The following is a 15,620-nucleotide window of genomic DNA, read 5'->3' as shown; positions in this document are numbered from 1 at the left end:
ATGGGCGGAGCTTATGCTGCCTTGTTGCCACTGTATACTGAATCAGGGCCATAGACAGAGGGAGGTCAGGACAGGTGCCACCCATCCTAGAATTTTTTGCCTGAACTAGCATCAGGAGTCAAACTATATAAGCTAAACACATTTATCTTATAAAAATTGGAAGTCTTATTTTTTTTCCAAAAATTTCAAATACCATTACCCAAGCTAAAATATTGTCACATCATAATAAAAGAGAGACCAATAAGTGTTGAAAGTACAAAATGTCGTTGCAGATGCTGCAGCCATCTGAGCTACTCAGGCAAAATACAGACACCGAACATTATTACGTGAATCGTGCTTTGAAGCGTCCTCCAAGAATCGGATTGTATTATCCAGTGAACATTTTCAAACTTATAGTAAGGAATTCACATAAAAGAGTTTTCAAAGTACCTTACAAAATTATGGTGTCAGTCTTAAAAATTAATTGATTATTTTCTATAACAGTGACCCAAGTTTCATAATACAAGTCCCTGTGACTTGCTACAGTGATAGATCAGCATGCAGGTTTCCACAACAAATATTATTCATTCCATTAGTATATGTAAATACAACAGCTGTAGAAATGTATTTTTTTGGTGCTAAAGAATAAAACCAACTGCACAGGAGAAAAGAGGCTTACTCGCTTAGCAGGCATTTCAGCGGAATCCTGTCTACTGCAGAGATCTTTGATGAGGAGATCACCTTATTTTCCTCACAAGAAAAAAGGATGGAGTTCAATTGATGCTACAGTAAATTACTGGTATCCGTAAGTCAATTTTTGTAAACAATAAAAGCTAATATGATTCCTAGACCTAGAATAAAATCGCGTGTTACTTTTTAAAGTTTTGTCATAATAATGATAATAATAATCATCATAACCATTTCATGTATTACGGTCTCTATCCAGTGCTTTTTAAGTCTTCACAAGTTTCCTCGGCATCTTGGAGTATAGCGTAAGATCAGTTTTGGCATCCTGGCAACATGTTCTTTCCAGTTCAGTCTGTATTGTTCTATGTACTGGGTAATGATGATGATGATGCTGATGATAATGATAATGATAATAATAATCATAATAATGGTGGTGGTGGTGATATTAATGGTAATGGTGATAGTGATGGTGATGATAATGATGATGATGATGATGATGATGATGATGATGATGATCTTGGAAATTGCTTCACCTAAGTTTTGGGTCACTGCTTGCCACGTGTTCTTTTGTACTCATGCCTACTCTACACTGAATGATCAAATTTCATTAATTTTGTTATCACATCGGTCATAATTTCAAAGTTCATCTATATTTACGCTGCTTACTACCAAATGTCTATTTCATTTGACAATAATTTAGAAATATAATTTATTTTTTCAGTTTCTTGAAGCATAATACTGTATATGATTATACTTTAATTACTGAGTTATAAACCAGAGTTTTAACTTAATCTGTTACATTTTTGTTCCATAATATAGGCTACCAATTTAAAGCTGATATATTGTTACTTTCCCTTTTTATATGGTGACTTCTGAAACAGATTGTTTTATATGTGACTTCTTCCAGGATCAAATTTTGCGGGTCATCCCCAATTGCCATACATACTTTGTTTTACGTAAGTTTATATTTTAAGCTTCGATTTTCGTACTCCTCCAAAGGTTTTCTTAACATATACGGTGATTCCAAAAGGACTATACAACTTTGTAAGCTTATAGAAATTTACCTAATAATTTGAGAAAAATTCGTTCCGGTACCAGGAATCGAACCCGGAACCTCTCAGCTCTGTGCGCTGAGCGCTCTTTCCAACTGAGCTATGCCAGGACACGATCCACGGTGCTGGCCGAACTCTCCTCATTGTATCGTCAATGGCCTACTACCTGCATTTAGAAATTTACAAGTTTTCACTGAAATAGGTTTGTAGTACCTAGTTCTATCACCGCATGCGCTAACGTAGTTCATTTCAAAATGGCTGCTTTCACAGGTGCAGAGCAAGCTCGCTGTGTGTTTTTGTTTGAAGAAACGAAATCTGCGACAGTGGTTCAGCGTAGATTTCGTACCCAGTATGGCAAGGATCCTCCCACCAGGGCAACAATTTATTCTTGGCACTGTACTTTTGTTGAGACTGGCTGTTCTATTACACATGTCAAATCTCCCAGACATCCACGTGTGGCTGATGCTGTGGTCGAATAAGTGAGGGAAAGCTTTGTTCGAAGTCCTGTAAAATCTACGCGGCGTGCTTCTCGTGAGACTGGGATTCCACAACCAACCATTTGGCGCATTTTAAGCAGACGTTTTGACCTAAAACCATATGGATTTACGATGGTGCAACACATTGCTGATGAAGATAAGATGGGTCAACGGGATTTCTGTGTAGAAATAATTGGTAGGATTAAAGATGAGACGTTATTGAACCATGTGATCTTTAGCGACGAGTCGACATTCCATGTCACTGGTAAAGTAAATACCCATAATTGCAGGATCTGGGGCTCTGAACTTTCACATCTCCATCTGCAACATGTTCGTGACAGCCCAAAAGTGAATGTGTTCTGTGTCTTAAGTAAAACTAAAGTGCACGGCCCCTTATTCTTCCAGGAAAACACTATCAATAATTTTTCTATCTGGCTATGCTACAAAATTTTCTCATCCCGCAGATAGATGAAGATGATCAAGATGGGGAAATCAATTTCAGCAGGATGGTGCACCTCCACACTACCTCCAAAACGTCCGTGATTTTCTCGACTTGAGGTTTCCTGGTCAGTGGATTGGTCATGGAGGACCGACATCATGACCACCTCAGTCCCCCAACTTGAAACCACTTGCTTTCTTCTTATGGGGGTTCCTTAAAGATCAAGTGTATATTCCACCCTTACCTGCCAATCTCGCTGAGTTCAGAAACTGAATTACTGCCGCAGTTGAATTAGTGATGTCAGATATGCTGCAGTGAGTTTGACAAAAAACTGAGTTTAGGTGGGATGTCTGCTGCATGACCAACGGAAGTCACAGTGAACCACACTGAGTGAAAACTTGGCGAGTTTTTCTATTACATGGCATTAAAACCAAATCTGTATGTTTTCTAAATAAATTTCTATAAGCTTACAAACTTGTATATTACTTTTGGAATCACCGTGTATATTGTCATATAATAAAAAAGCATCGTAATCCTGTGCTATTAGTAATTGACCAATGACAAAATTTAAGTTGTATATTATCTTCTCTCCAAGAACTAAGGAAGAGACCAGTGAAGTACTCTGTGTGGAATGTAGCATTGTATGGGGCAGAAACATGGACATTACGACGAAGTGAAGAGAAGCGACTAGAAGCATTTGAAATGTGGATATGGAGAAGGATGGAGCATGTGAAATGTGGATATGGAGAAGGTTGGAGCATTTGAAATGTGGATATGGAGAAGGATGGAGCGTGTGAAATGGACAGAGAGAAAGGTGAATGGAAGAAGAGTTTGGGTTAGGAGAAGATGTCAGATGTTAGACGACATTAAGATATATGGATCATATGCGAAGACTAAGAGGAAGGCATAAAATCTGAAAGACTGGAGAATGCTGAGTTTGCAGTGAAAGACCTGCCCTTGGACAGAATGCTATGAATGAATATCTTCTCTCCAATAAATAATCCCACATCTGCGCATTTTGCCTTATAGAATAGTTTGAAAGGGCGGCTTTCTAAACATAATCTGAACAATGTTGGTGATAAATAACATCCTTGGCGAAGCCCTTTTGTAAATAAGAACTCCTCGGAAATCTTTTTACCAATCTTAATTTTGAATTTAAAATTGGTAATATAATTGCTTTATTGCATTTATATAAGATTCGTTTTCATTTTCGTAACACCAATGTCTCCCATTTATTTACTGGTAAATTATATGGTATACTTTCTCCAAATCCACGAAAATGAAATGTAAATGTTTCCCCAAATTGCTTTTCTTTCAATCAGCTGTTTAGTGCTAAATACATTGTCAATTATGGAGCTGGTTTCAGGGCAGGGCACTCCATCAATCTACCCCAAAATTAACGTCTTTTATATAATTCACAAATATTCTAACTTACTGAAATAGTATGATCCATATAACTGGAATAGGCAATGGTTGAAATAAAATAGACTCGTAAGCCTACACACTACAATCCATCCACACATGAATGTGCATATTATACGGGACTGTGAATAATGAATCAACTCTTTCCAATGACGAATTGATTACATCGCAGTACAAACTACTCACCACTGTACAGAGTGCACCTCAAATAACTTTTGTATTTGAACTTGTATTGAAAAGTTATGGAATAGAGATAAGACAGAATGATGTGGGAAAATAGGAGAATTCTGAATAAACCCCAAATACGAACTTGTTCACCACAAATAGTATGATTATGGACTGATCACGTGACAGGCAGAACATCTAGACGACTCAGACACCATAGGTATCGTACTTATATATTCATAAATTTCCTTAAGTTCCATTTTCCAGCAAGTCCAAGTTTGCGTGTAATAATATTAATCTGTCTGACAGCAGGACGCCACTCCTGCAGAGTTCCCATTATTCCTCCATTAACAGGTTCCTCTCTTATATTTCCCTCCTGCCAGGGCTGCAGAGTTGACTCCCGTACAATACGACACATTCGTAGTAGGGTGGCAAGAGGAAAAATTGTTACCTAATGAACTGTAAAAATGGTAATTAATCAAGGAAATAACGTGTCTGTCATGATGGAAACTCAGTGAACGAACTAAGGAAGAAAGTCTCCACACGATTGTTTCATCTACGAAAAATTAAATGTAAGTAACCCAAGAAAAAGTTAAAATCAGAAAATATACCTGTTTACTATCAGTTGCTCTCAGACTGTTCACGTGTTTCTTCAGAACTTCTCCCAGCGCCTCCACTTTAGATTTCAAGATGGAGTTCTCAAGTTTTGAACTAGTGTCTTTGAACTTCTTTTTATTTCGAAGTCCAGCATTATAAAATAATTCATTTCCAGTAGACTCAAATTCACGATCACTAGCTGTCTTAGACACACTCACTAATGAACAATCCACAAGCACTAACCAGTTACAGAAAACCCAAAGAAACACAAACACCTGGAGGATGTGGCACATTTTATAAAACAAGTTCAGTTTACTGAAACAATTCGTTTAAATCTCACTGACAACGGCAACTTTTGTTTTCAGATGAAAACACGCATTCACTGATTCTTACACACGAACAAAATTCGATAAAATATAAAAATGTACAATAAATATAATATGACACTTAGTGTGATGCTGTCTTCTATATGCAGTCGTAAAGGTAAAATTGTACTTGTGATCATTAACAGTGAAAATACGATTTCACTAGAATTTATCACATCAATGTGCTAACAGAACTAATTTTATTCTTCTGGAATGGAACTGATATAAATAAATTCAAAATATTAATTCGTAAAAATTAGAAATATGAACATGATGGTTTGGTTTCCTTCTTCATCCTGCAAAGAAGTAAAGCACTATGTTAAGTATATTAAAAATAAACTATCACCAGCATTAACATCCTATTCACTTGACTGAAAATTCTGTATAATCTAAAATTGGATGGCATTATGCAACAAATGGCTATGCGCCATTCTGCAAGTTTTGAGAAAAATACGTTAGAAGATTTTTCAACATTTTTATATCTAGCAAAAAAGTTTAATTCTTACAGACTTGATAACTACATGAATAATAATATTTCATGTACTGATTTATACTATATGCATAAAAATGAATATGCGCGTTATTACAGACGATACTTCAATATTAAACTTAGCTGGAATGGACATGACCCCCTAAGAGTTATGCATCAATCAGTTAAGCGACGAAGTAGGGCACTAGCATTGTTGTGGCAAATTCCTGTAGTGATACGCATCAATCATTAGAAGTGCCGAGACAGGCCTTAACATGATTGATGCATAACACTTCAACATTCTTCTTTATAATTATATGCATAATAAAACTAAGTGCCGTCTGTGCTGTGTTTTATATAATATTGCTGAAAATGCATGCAGCAAACAATTATATTAAAAATCACAATTAATGCATAAGTAGACTTTAATGAACAAACATAACACAACATTAGGAAAATAATATATTTTATGATGAATATTAAAGGATAAAAATAAAATTGTTAATGCAAATTAAATTAATGAAATATTTTACAATTGTAATCAATTTTCACAATAAATCCTCATAAACTATGCACATTGATTTTTCATTTCCACTACACATACTAACATAGGCCTAATAATTTTGGTGATGATGACAACAATGTTTATGATTATGATGATGATGACACAAATCATACACCAATATACTAAAGAAAGTTATCTATGAAGCAAAATTAAAATTTAATAGGAACTCTATTGCATATTCCCAAAACAAAGGGAAAGCTATTTGGGAAGTGGTAAAAAGAGAGACAGGGAGAAACTTAGACAACAAAAACAATCAAATTGTATTACTACACAAAGATCAGACAATTAAAAATTCCTATGATGTTGCTGAAGTATTCAACACATATTTTGCAGACTTAGCAAAAACAGAAATATACCAAAGACACAGTCACACTTGACAGTCACCACCACACGTTTAAGAAAAAATTACACTATCTTTCTAACTCCAGTATCTCAGGAAGAAATACTCAAAATAATGAAGAGTCTGAAAAATAGTCTGGTTTGTGGAATTGATGAATTACCAGATGTTACAATAATAAGTTGTGCCTCTCTCTTGATAACTCCATTGGTTGATATATGTAACTCATCTTTGACTTCAGGTAAATTTCCTGAAAATTTTAAAGTAGCAGAAGTCCGCCCGTCTTCAAAAATGGTAAAAAACAGTGCATTGAAAACTATAGACCTACAGTAGCGTGCAAATTAATCCGAACAACTTAATGACTTATGCAAAAACACTCAAACCGGATAAAAAAAAGGATCTAAGACATACCTCACTAATCTATGTGGCCTCCCTTGTTCCTAATTAACAGCTCTGAGACGATTTGGCATGGATTCCACTAATTTCCCACAAATATTCTTCATTTCTTCATCGCGAAACCATACACCAATGAGGGCAGAAATCATCATCTCCTTTGTAGAACAATCCATTTTTTGCATTCTTCTTTTGCAAATTGACCACAAGTTCTCAATGGGGTTGATGTTGGGTGAGTTGCCTGGCCAGGAGAGTACCTGAATATTCTTCTTGTTGAAGAATTCTGTAGTTTTTCGAGACGTATGGCATGGTGCCAGATCTTGTTGGAACACACCTCTGCCATCCGGAAATGATTTTTGCAGCTGGGGTATGATTCTGGTTTCCAATAAGTGAATATACTGTATTTGTCAGAATTCATCATTCCCTTGATAGGTATTAATGCTCCAGGCCCTTCATGTGTAAAACAACCCCAAAACATTACTTTAGGGGGGTATTTGGGTGCTTGTTGGAGATGAGCTGCTGTTACTTTTTTGGATCCTTTCCGTACGTAAGAAACACGGTGGCCGTGGACCTCGAAATGAGACTCATCGGAAAAAAGTACATTCTTCCAGTCATTCACTGTCCAGTGTTGATGTAATTTTGCCCATATTAAGCGTTTTTTTGCACATAACAGGGGTTAGCAGTTGCTTCTTAATAGGCTTACGAGCCCTTCATCCAGCTTCCAAAAGCCTACTCCGCACTGTTGTGACGTGAATATTCGCCCCAGTGGTAGCCATTAACTCGCGGGTTAAGTCGACAGCAGTTAGTATAGGATTTAATTTACTTTTCCTGACAATTAAACGATCATCTGCAGGTGAAGTCTTCCTTTTCCGGCCACAGTTTCCTTTTTTCTGGGGTGTGATGGATCCAGTCTCCCTGTATCGTTTTATGATCGAATTAACAGTAGCCAAACCGATGTGACATCCTGCAGCAATTTGCCTCTGTGTCATAGAAGAATGCTCTGCTAATGTTATAATTTTAGACAGTTTTCGTGGAGTTGTATCCATTTGTGAAGACGACAGAATGTACACAGGATTGCAGTATTAATTCTTCAACACAACTGAAATGCTTATAAGTTCAAAACGACAGGCAAAATGTCGCATATTATAAGAAAATAATAACGACAGACCTTCAACAATGGAATTACACCTACTACAGATGACAATTAAAGCGGTATGAGCAGCTGTGAGGCCAACAATGACAGAAAATATAAAAATATGTCGTGTTCGGATTAATTTGCATGCTACTGTATTGCTCTCTTACCGGTATTTTCCAAAATCCTTGAAAAAGTGATGTAGGGGAGAGTCGGGTAAGTTGACAAGGAGGTTAAGATGAAGAATACTTAATTTTTCCGAAGTTTTGACAGATAGTATCACTTATTCCGTAGTGTTACTTACTTACAATGCCTCTGAAGGCATTGTTGTTGAACGGAACCTGTTTGACCATCTGGTTTTGATGGGAACAGAAGCTTGCAAGCAGAAACGCATTTCGCTACTATTTTTCAGAGTTATAAAATAAGTTTCATGTAAGTATCTTTGAACTTTTAACTTAACTTAATTTATTTCCTTCTAAATACATACGTTTAATGATTTCCTAATGAAGATTAATTTAAAATATTTTATAAACTTTCGTACACATTTAATGTCAACTAAAAAATTGTGTCTTCGGTTAAGATGACAAATGATGCAGGGGGTAAAATGACGATTTCGTCATCTTAACCGCCACTCTATTTTTTAAGTTTCTATCCCTAGTTCCTTTCTAATTTTGTAATACCGTAATCTAATTCGAATTGCAGGGTATAGATATGGGAAAAGTGTATGTTCGGAAGACAGGGCGGCAAAGATGGAGCAAAAAATCAATGAAGAAAACAATGCACGAAGTAAGAAATGAAGCTCCTGTTAATGCTGCCGCCAAGAAATTCAATGTACCTGAAGCTACTTTACGTCGCTGTGTCAAAAATTATGCAGAAGACGTAAGTAGGGTATGCTTCGCTATATATTTTAATTATATATAAATTATTTGTTACTTAAACAGTCCTGTGGTAACCTCTCATATTGTTTCAGGATCTACTGCAAAAAGCAGGCAGATATAAGAACACATTTAAAGATGACCAATTACAAGAATTATAAAAATATGTTATAAGTTAGAAGTGGATAAAAGAACTTTCGGTCTAAGGTGGTCTGATTTTGCTCGACTTGTATATGACTATGCTGAATCAAAGAAGATACCACATAGATTCAACAAGGAGAAGAAACAGGCAGGGAAAGATTTTATTCATGATTTCATGAAAAGATCCATGTTTTCTTCTTGCAAACCAGAAGATACGTCAGCTGCTCAACTGGCTGCATTTAATAAAGTGAATGTAGATGAATTTTTCAATTTATATAGAGAAATTCGATCGAAATAAAATTTAAATCCCATCAGATACACAATGTTGATGAGACGGGATGTTCGACTATTTCCACAAAGACACCATCAGTACTGAACCCTACTGGTAATAGAAGAGTTATAAAAATGTCCTCGGCTGAGAGAGGAACGAATGTTAGGGTTGCTTGTTGTGTTAAATGTGACAGTTTATACCTCCTTTTTTTCATTTGTCCGATGGTAAGAATGCAGGCAGTATATCTTGATGGGGCACCCAGGGGCTAAACGTAAAGTAGCATTTAGCTCAGAAGATCTGAAAAAAAAAAAAATGAACTGAACAATGTTCCGGCTCTTCTTCTAACTCTTCAATTGAAATAAAATATTCAAGCAGTGATTCCGACTATGCACAAGAAAGAGAGTGCATCATTTTTGAAGAGTTTGGCAAGACAGAACTATAATGTCAATGCTCACTAGGCCAATAGTGGGCACATGCCCAATGTATAGGCTTGGATAGTCGGGCAGCAAAAGAAAAGTCTTATATTTGTGATTTTGTGATAATTAATTAGGCTTCAATAAAATTTCATTTCATTCTTAAGTAAAAATATTATTTCGTCATCTTACCCGCAATTTGAAGTCATCTTACCTGCATGGGCGGGTAAGTTGACGAAAGAGACAAGCATGGATAAAATGAGATAAAACTGAAAATTTTTCAATTTTAAGAAATTTTTAAAAATACATTTTTAGAAACAATAAATCAAGTAATCATACTATAATAAATACACTGCTTAGGGATAAATTAAAAGCAAGCAAAAAAACAAGAAAGCTTAAGGTCGCCAACTTACCCGACCCTCCCCTACAACAGATTAGTACCCTTCTTGGAACGTAGTAACTTATTTTGTACTTCACAATTTGGCTTCCGTAAAGGTAAAGGAATTAATAATGCCATTCAGAACTTTACAGAATCCATTCTAAATGCTAGAGACAACAAAGAGCAAGTAGTGGGGCTTTTCTTGGACCTTAGTAAAGCGTTTGATATGGTTAATCATAAAATACTAATTAGGAAACTACAGAATTTTGGTGTAAGGGAATTGGCAGGGAAATGGTTTACATCATACCTAAGTAACAGGAACCAAATTGTAGAAATCGAATCAGTCAAATCAGGCATTACTTCAATAGAACATGGTGTACCTCAAGGATCTATTCTTGGTCCAGTATTATTTCTTCTGTACATAAACGAACTTCCAATAACCATACACCCAGCCAAAACAGTATTATTTGCAGATGACACAAACAGTATACTACATGACTACAGGAATACTGACTTGCAACAAAAAATTAACGAAACTTCCAAAACACTTGAGCAATGGTTAACAGATGATAAGCTCAAATTAAATGCAAATAAAGCAGTATTTATGAATTTCAATCAACAACGGTTGCAAGACCCTGTACAGATTACTCTTAATGGAACCATAATTAAAGAAGTTAAAAACACAAAATTTCTAGGTATCTGGGTTGATACAGACCTGACACGGGAAAGCCACATTCAATTCTTAACAGAAAAAATATCTCGACTACGCTATGTATTCTGAGTCCTCTCAAAAATATCACCCATTGAGCTACTGTTGTCAGTTTATTTTAGCTATGTACATTCAGTCATATCATATGGAATTATATTCTGGGGATCATCATCAAAATCTTCTCTTATACTTAAACTGCAAAAACGAATAATTAAAATTATGAAGCAAGTATCCATTCGCACAGAAAGTAAAGGACTTTCCAAGGAACTTAAAATTTTACCAGTATCCTGTGTTTATATCCTAGAAACGGTATGCTTTATTCATAAAAATTTAAATTCCTTTAAAACAAACTCAGAATATCACGAGCACAATACTAGGACATCCAATAATATACATTGGAATTATCACAGACTTGCTAAAACTCTCAATACCCCTACACATACTGGCAGTAATTTATATAATAAACTTCCCCCACATGTCAAGGCACAGAACAAGAGTATGTTTAAGAAATCTGTTAAAATATATTACTGACACACATGCCAATGTGCACAAAGGAATATTTAAATATAAAGTTTTAAATTGTAACCATTTATTCTTGTGTGTACTGCCCTTCTGTTCTCTCTTGTTTCATGTGCCTGGAGACCCTACTGGAAGAGAGGCAGCATCAAGACTCAGAAGAAAAAAAAACAATTGCCTGCTAATGTGTGATTACAAAATAATTAACTGTGTATCTCTTAAAATAAACTCAGCATCTTATTTACAAGTAACTATTCTAGTGTGTTATGCATTACTGACTGAATTAGTAGTATTAGTAGTACGTTATTTGCTTAGTGATTAACTACATTATATTCTAAGTAACTAGTATTCTATTTAATAAGCATGTGGCATGTTACCACAGATTAAGATGACTGTAAAATTATCCATCCATCCATCCATCCATCCATCCATCCATCCATCCATCTATCTATCTATAACTATCACTCTCAGTTTTAATAACACAATCTCCTATATCATTGATATCTGCAGTGAAGCACCAAATGAGATATTATGCATAACAAATATAATAATTCACTTTGTGTTAAAAGCGATGTCAGCATGCAACATCCCTCTTAGTATTTTATATTTCTATGATAAACAAATTTCACTCTTATTTGAAAGTGGCTTTTATCACATTTTTCACTGAGATCGAAGTTCACAGAACATGTGTCGTGTTCACATTCCAATGAGTCACATCTTATCACACTGCTCTGTTTAACTAAACTTACCTGACCTCTTCTTGAAGGACACACAATACCTGAATATGATCACTTGCTTCAGCTGTATTTTTTATTGAGGCAGGTTCAGGAGGATCGTATGAGAATGGGATAATAGTACATCAAAAGCATTTTCTGCACGAACTGTGTGTAAAGTGGTGAGTTGAGAAGAATCAGAATTCACATTTGGCCCCTGACTCCATCAGGAATACATACAGAACTTGAACTCCCATGATTTGATAACACAATATTATGCAAAGAAGTTGTTGGTAGCATTTCCTATAACATTTTATATGGGCACCATGCTCTACACAGAATTATCAGATACACAAAACCTAATTTTATAAAAGGTTGACGAAGTTTAAGCCTATGTATGTATATAAAATTATAGTTTATAATTTTTAAATCTTCCATATATTTGGATCTGAATCACTTTTATTCCAGAAAAAAATGTTTCACGGTATTTCGGCAGTTTTTAGTATCAAATTTAAATAAGCTATTATCTAAAAAGGGCAATAAATCAAGTACTCTTTAAGGGACGTCCTCCCTCACGTCACCAAAAATATACATTAGCCTGATCTTTAAATGACAAGCAAGTGGCTTGTTATCTATGTTTCTAACCTGGGAACATGTGGGCCTAATGGTCGAGAAAATCCAATACGACACTATTACATATCTGTAATGACTGAAAAGTTTTCTCTTCAGTTCCAGGGTGATTCTTAATAATTAACATATCTGTAATTTTCTGTGCCCTGCTTATCGTTGGCAATAAAGAAATTCGTACTCGAGTAACTAGCACTAGTCAGCTATTCCAGTTGTCACAGATGTTAAATTTTTACTATTTTCAAACTTTATATTTTGAAAATGAAATTACTTTTATCAACTTTTATTATTAGAATCAATTTAGAAGATCAGTATCATTTTACAGAAAAAAAATTGTTGAATAAAATTGATTAATATTGCATAAAATAAAGAAAAAGTTCCATCATGGATGTTACAAGATTTATGAACTCACTTCATACCTTATTAACAAAAAGTGTAAAACTCAGGTCTTTGCCTCAAACAGAGATTCATTCCCATAGTGTCCACGTGAAAGCTATGCAAATCTCATGGCATCCAATTAGTTCATAAAAACATAACAGGTAAGTTTTATAGCTGTCTCTTCCATGTCACGGATCTTACAGATGAGTTAATGTCCTTCATGTTTTCAGTTTCAAGCACTGTGACATTTCTGAGTCAAAATATTCACTTGAACTGTAAGATTAATTATTGTTATTAACCCAAACTACTTAAAATAAATGGCAGAAAGAATATACTACAGAGTAAAAAGTTCCTTGATCCTGGAGCTCTGGAATTAAAAGAGCAGATGCTCTGAATACGTCTTCAACAATAGCTCCTTGAAAAACATATAACAGCTGATCCCTCTATGAGTAAGTGCTGCAAACTTTTGGGAAACAAACATTATCTATTACCCAGCAAAGACCACTTAGATTCAATGCCCATAAAACTTGTAAAATATTCTCCTTTTGAAAATAAAACATTAGAATATTTAATTTTAGAGCATTATCTACGTCTTACATTAATAATAAAAAAATGTTTCTGAAAAAAAAAACAACTTTTACATTGGAATTTCCAGTATGCTCGAAATGGCTGTAGTATATTAACTTTTAAGATTCACAATGGACTTACGATCTAGACAACCTCACTCAATCGCTAAACTGCACAATGCTGGTTACTGAAAGTTTTTTTCTGGTTTGTCAGTTATGCATGAACAATGTAAGAGTGAGAAAATGGCGCTTAGCTGCATGATGCAGAATTATGATTAGCACTTATAAATATTTAAACTCATAGTTGTTTATTGTAAAACTTGAAATCTCGGATTCGAGCAATGGGGCTTACATTTTTCTTTAATAAAAATGTTATATTTAAAGAAAAGGCACCAAAAGTGTGCGTACACTTAGTTTATGCTCCGGTACCACAGGTGGCATCAAAATCGCAGTTTTTTTAATTGACACTTAGCCGGTTAATGCATAACACCATCCAATTACTAATGACAAAATATAATTAACCAGATTAACCTCGGTTGGTGGAGAGACTGTCTATGGATTGGAAAAGTGGCTGGAGCAAGATGCTGACCACTTATCTATCTCTATATCTCATATAAAACAAGTGGGAAAATCCCGTTTTATTTTACTTACAATAAGTGTCTACCATTCACTCGATTCGAGGTGACAAAATTCTAGCAAAGCTTTATTCAGAAGGAAAGCAAAACTAGATCATACATTTAGATAATTCTGTCCTTGAATGAGAGAATTTAGAGCAATTTCTTACGTAAGTACAGTACCTTGATTTGCAGATAGATTTCTCTGTAGCCTCGCAAATCAGGAAAATAAAAAACGGTGTATCTAACACTGGCATGCAAGTTGTGAGAATATCTGCAAGGTAATGAAAGGAGCAGAACTGGGTATTAGCACTGTACCTATTTCAGAACTATGCTTTTGTGCACATCGATATTCTATCATGTGAAACAGTTCGAGGAAAAATTAGTTTCATTTAAGTTTCTTTGTAGTTAAAATTTTATCAACATCCTAGAAGAAGCCATGTTATTCATAATTACCTTTAATCCTAAAATCAACACAATGAACAATGGCTAGCTTCCCTAAAATTTCAGTTTATAATATATATATATTTTTTTTTGCATAATTATATCTGAATTGAACACATATTGTTTAGAACATTGGTTTCCAAACTACACACGATGCACTTTTGAGCAATATTTTTGTTTGAGACTCCTCACTACGATACCAGTACTTAACCCTATTTGAAAAATACAGATTCTGTAAAATCGAAAACAACGACATTTTTACTCAAAATCAGTGCATACCACTCAAAGAACGATCAAAGCAGAAACATATAGTGCAACAATGATATAAAATGACGGGATATTGAAGTGGTCTCTTTGTCAAATTACAAGAGATAATCGAAAAGTTCTTGCATCAATAATTAACATGTGAAATGAAAATGTTTTAAAAATCTGTCATTAATGTGGTAAATTCTCTCAAAGGAATAGCATCGAAAACTGTTATTTTCAGCTAAATTTGGGAAGACATGGGATTGTTATGTGAAAATATCTTTACCACATGGAAGTAAGGTGACTTTTGTCGGTAACGTGTTTAAGAGAGTTTTCCAGTTAAGAGCAGAGCTGAATTTTTAATTTATTAGTACTTGCAAGAGGAGAAATCGGAATATGCACAACTATTTTCCAATTCTCTTTGACTTCTTAGACTGGCCTTCCTCGCTGATATTTTCAAATACTTAAATGCTTTGAATAGTAGTTTGCAAGGCCAAGATGTTAACATAATGACAAACTGGGATAAAATCAACGGATTTATAAAGAAACTTGATTTCTAGTAATCACTTGACAAAAAAATTGATTAATTCCAGTGTATTAAAAAACTCATGGAAAATTTAGCTACATATGATACAACAAATAGTTAGTTT

The 15,620-nt window shown here is 34.8% G+C and overlaps 1 protein-coding gene across 15 annotated transcripts in view; it reads right to left on the bottom strand.

The window, feature by feature from the left end:
- Positions 1-15,620, bottom strand: part of LOC138707385 (sushi, von Willebrand factor type A, EGF and pentraxin domain-containing protein 1-like) — a 376,277-nt gene that overhangs the window by 221,412 nt on the left and 139,245 nt on the right. Inside the window, exons 2-4 of one of the 15 annotated variants that reach the window (XM_069836736.1) lie at positions 14,464-14,554; positions 9,566-9,662; positions 4,832-5,478 (exon numbers count right to left, since the gene is read on the bottom strand). The exons of 11 other annotated variants lie outside the window; for them this stretch is intronic. In XM_069836736.1, the coding sequence (XP_069692837.1) occupies positions 4,832-5,110 (279 nt within the window). In that variant the 5' untranslated portion in view covers positions 5,111-5,478; positions 9,566-9,662; positions 14,464-14,554. The remainder of the gene's footprint in view (positions 1-4,831; positions 5,479-9,565; positions 9,663-14,463; positions 14,555-15,620) is intronic. 3 more of the 15 variants (XM_069836739.1, XM_069836737.1, XM_069836740.1) reach the window with 3 other exon arrangements.

This window comes from Periplaneta americana, chromosome 10 (assembly GCF_040183065.1).
Source record: "Periplaneta americana isolate PAMFEO1 chromosome 10, P.americana_PAMFEO1_priV1, whole genome shotgun sequence".
Lineage (NCBI taxonomy): Eukaryota > Metazoa > Arthropoda > Insecta > Blattodea > Blattidae > Periplaneta > Periplaneta americana.
Note: the sequence above shows the minus strand (reverse complement) of the source record. Positions and strands in the feature narration are given on the sequence as shown.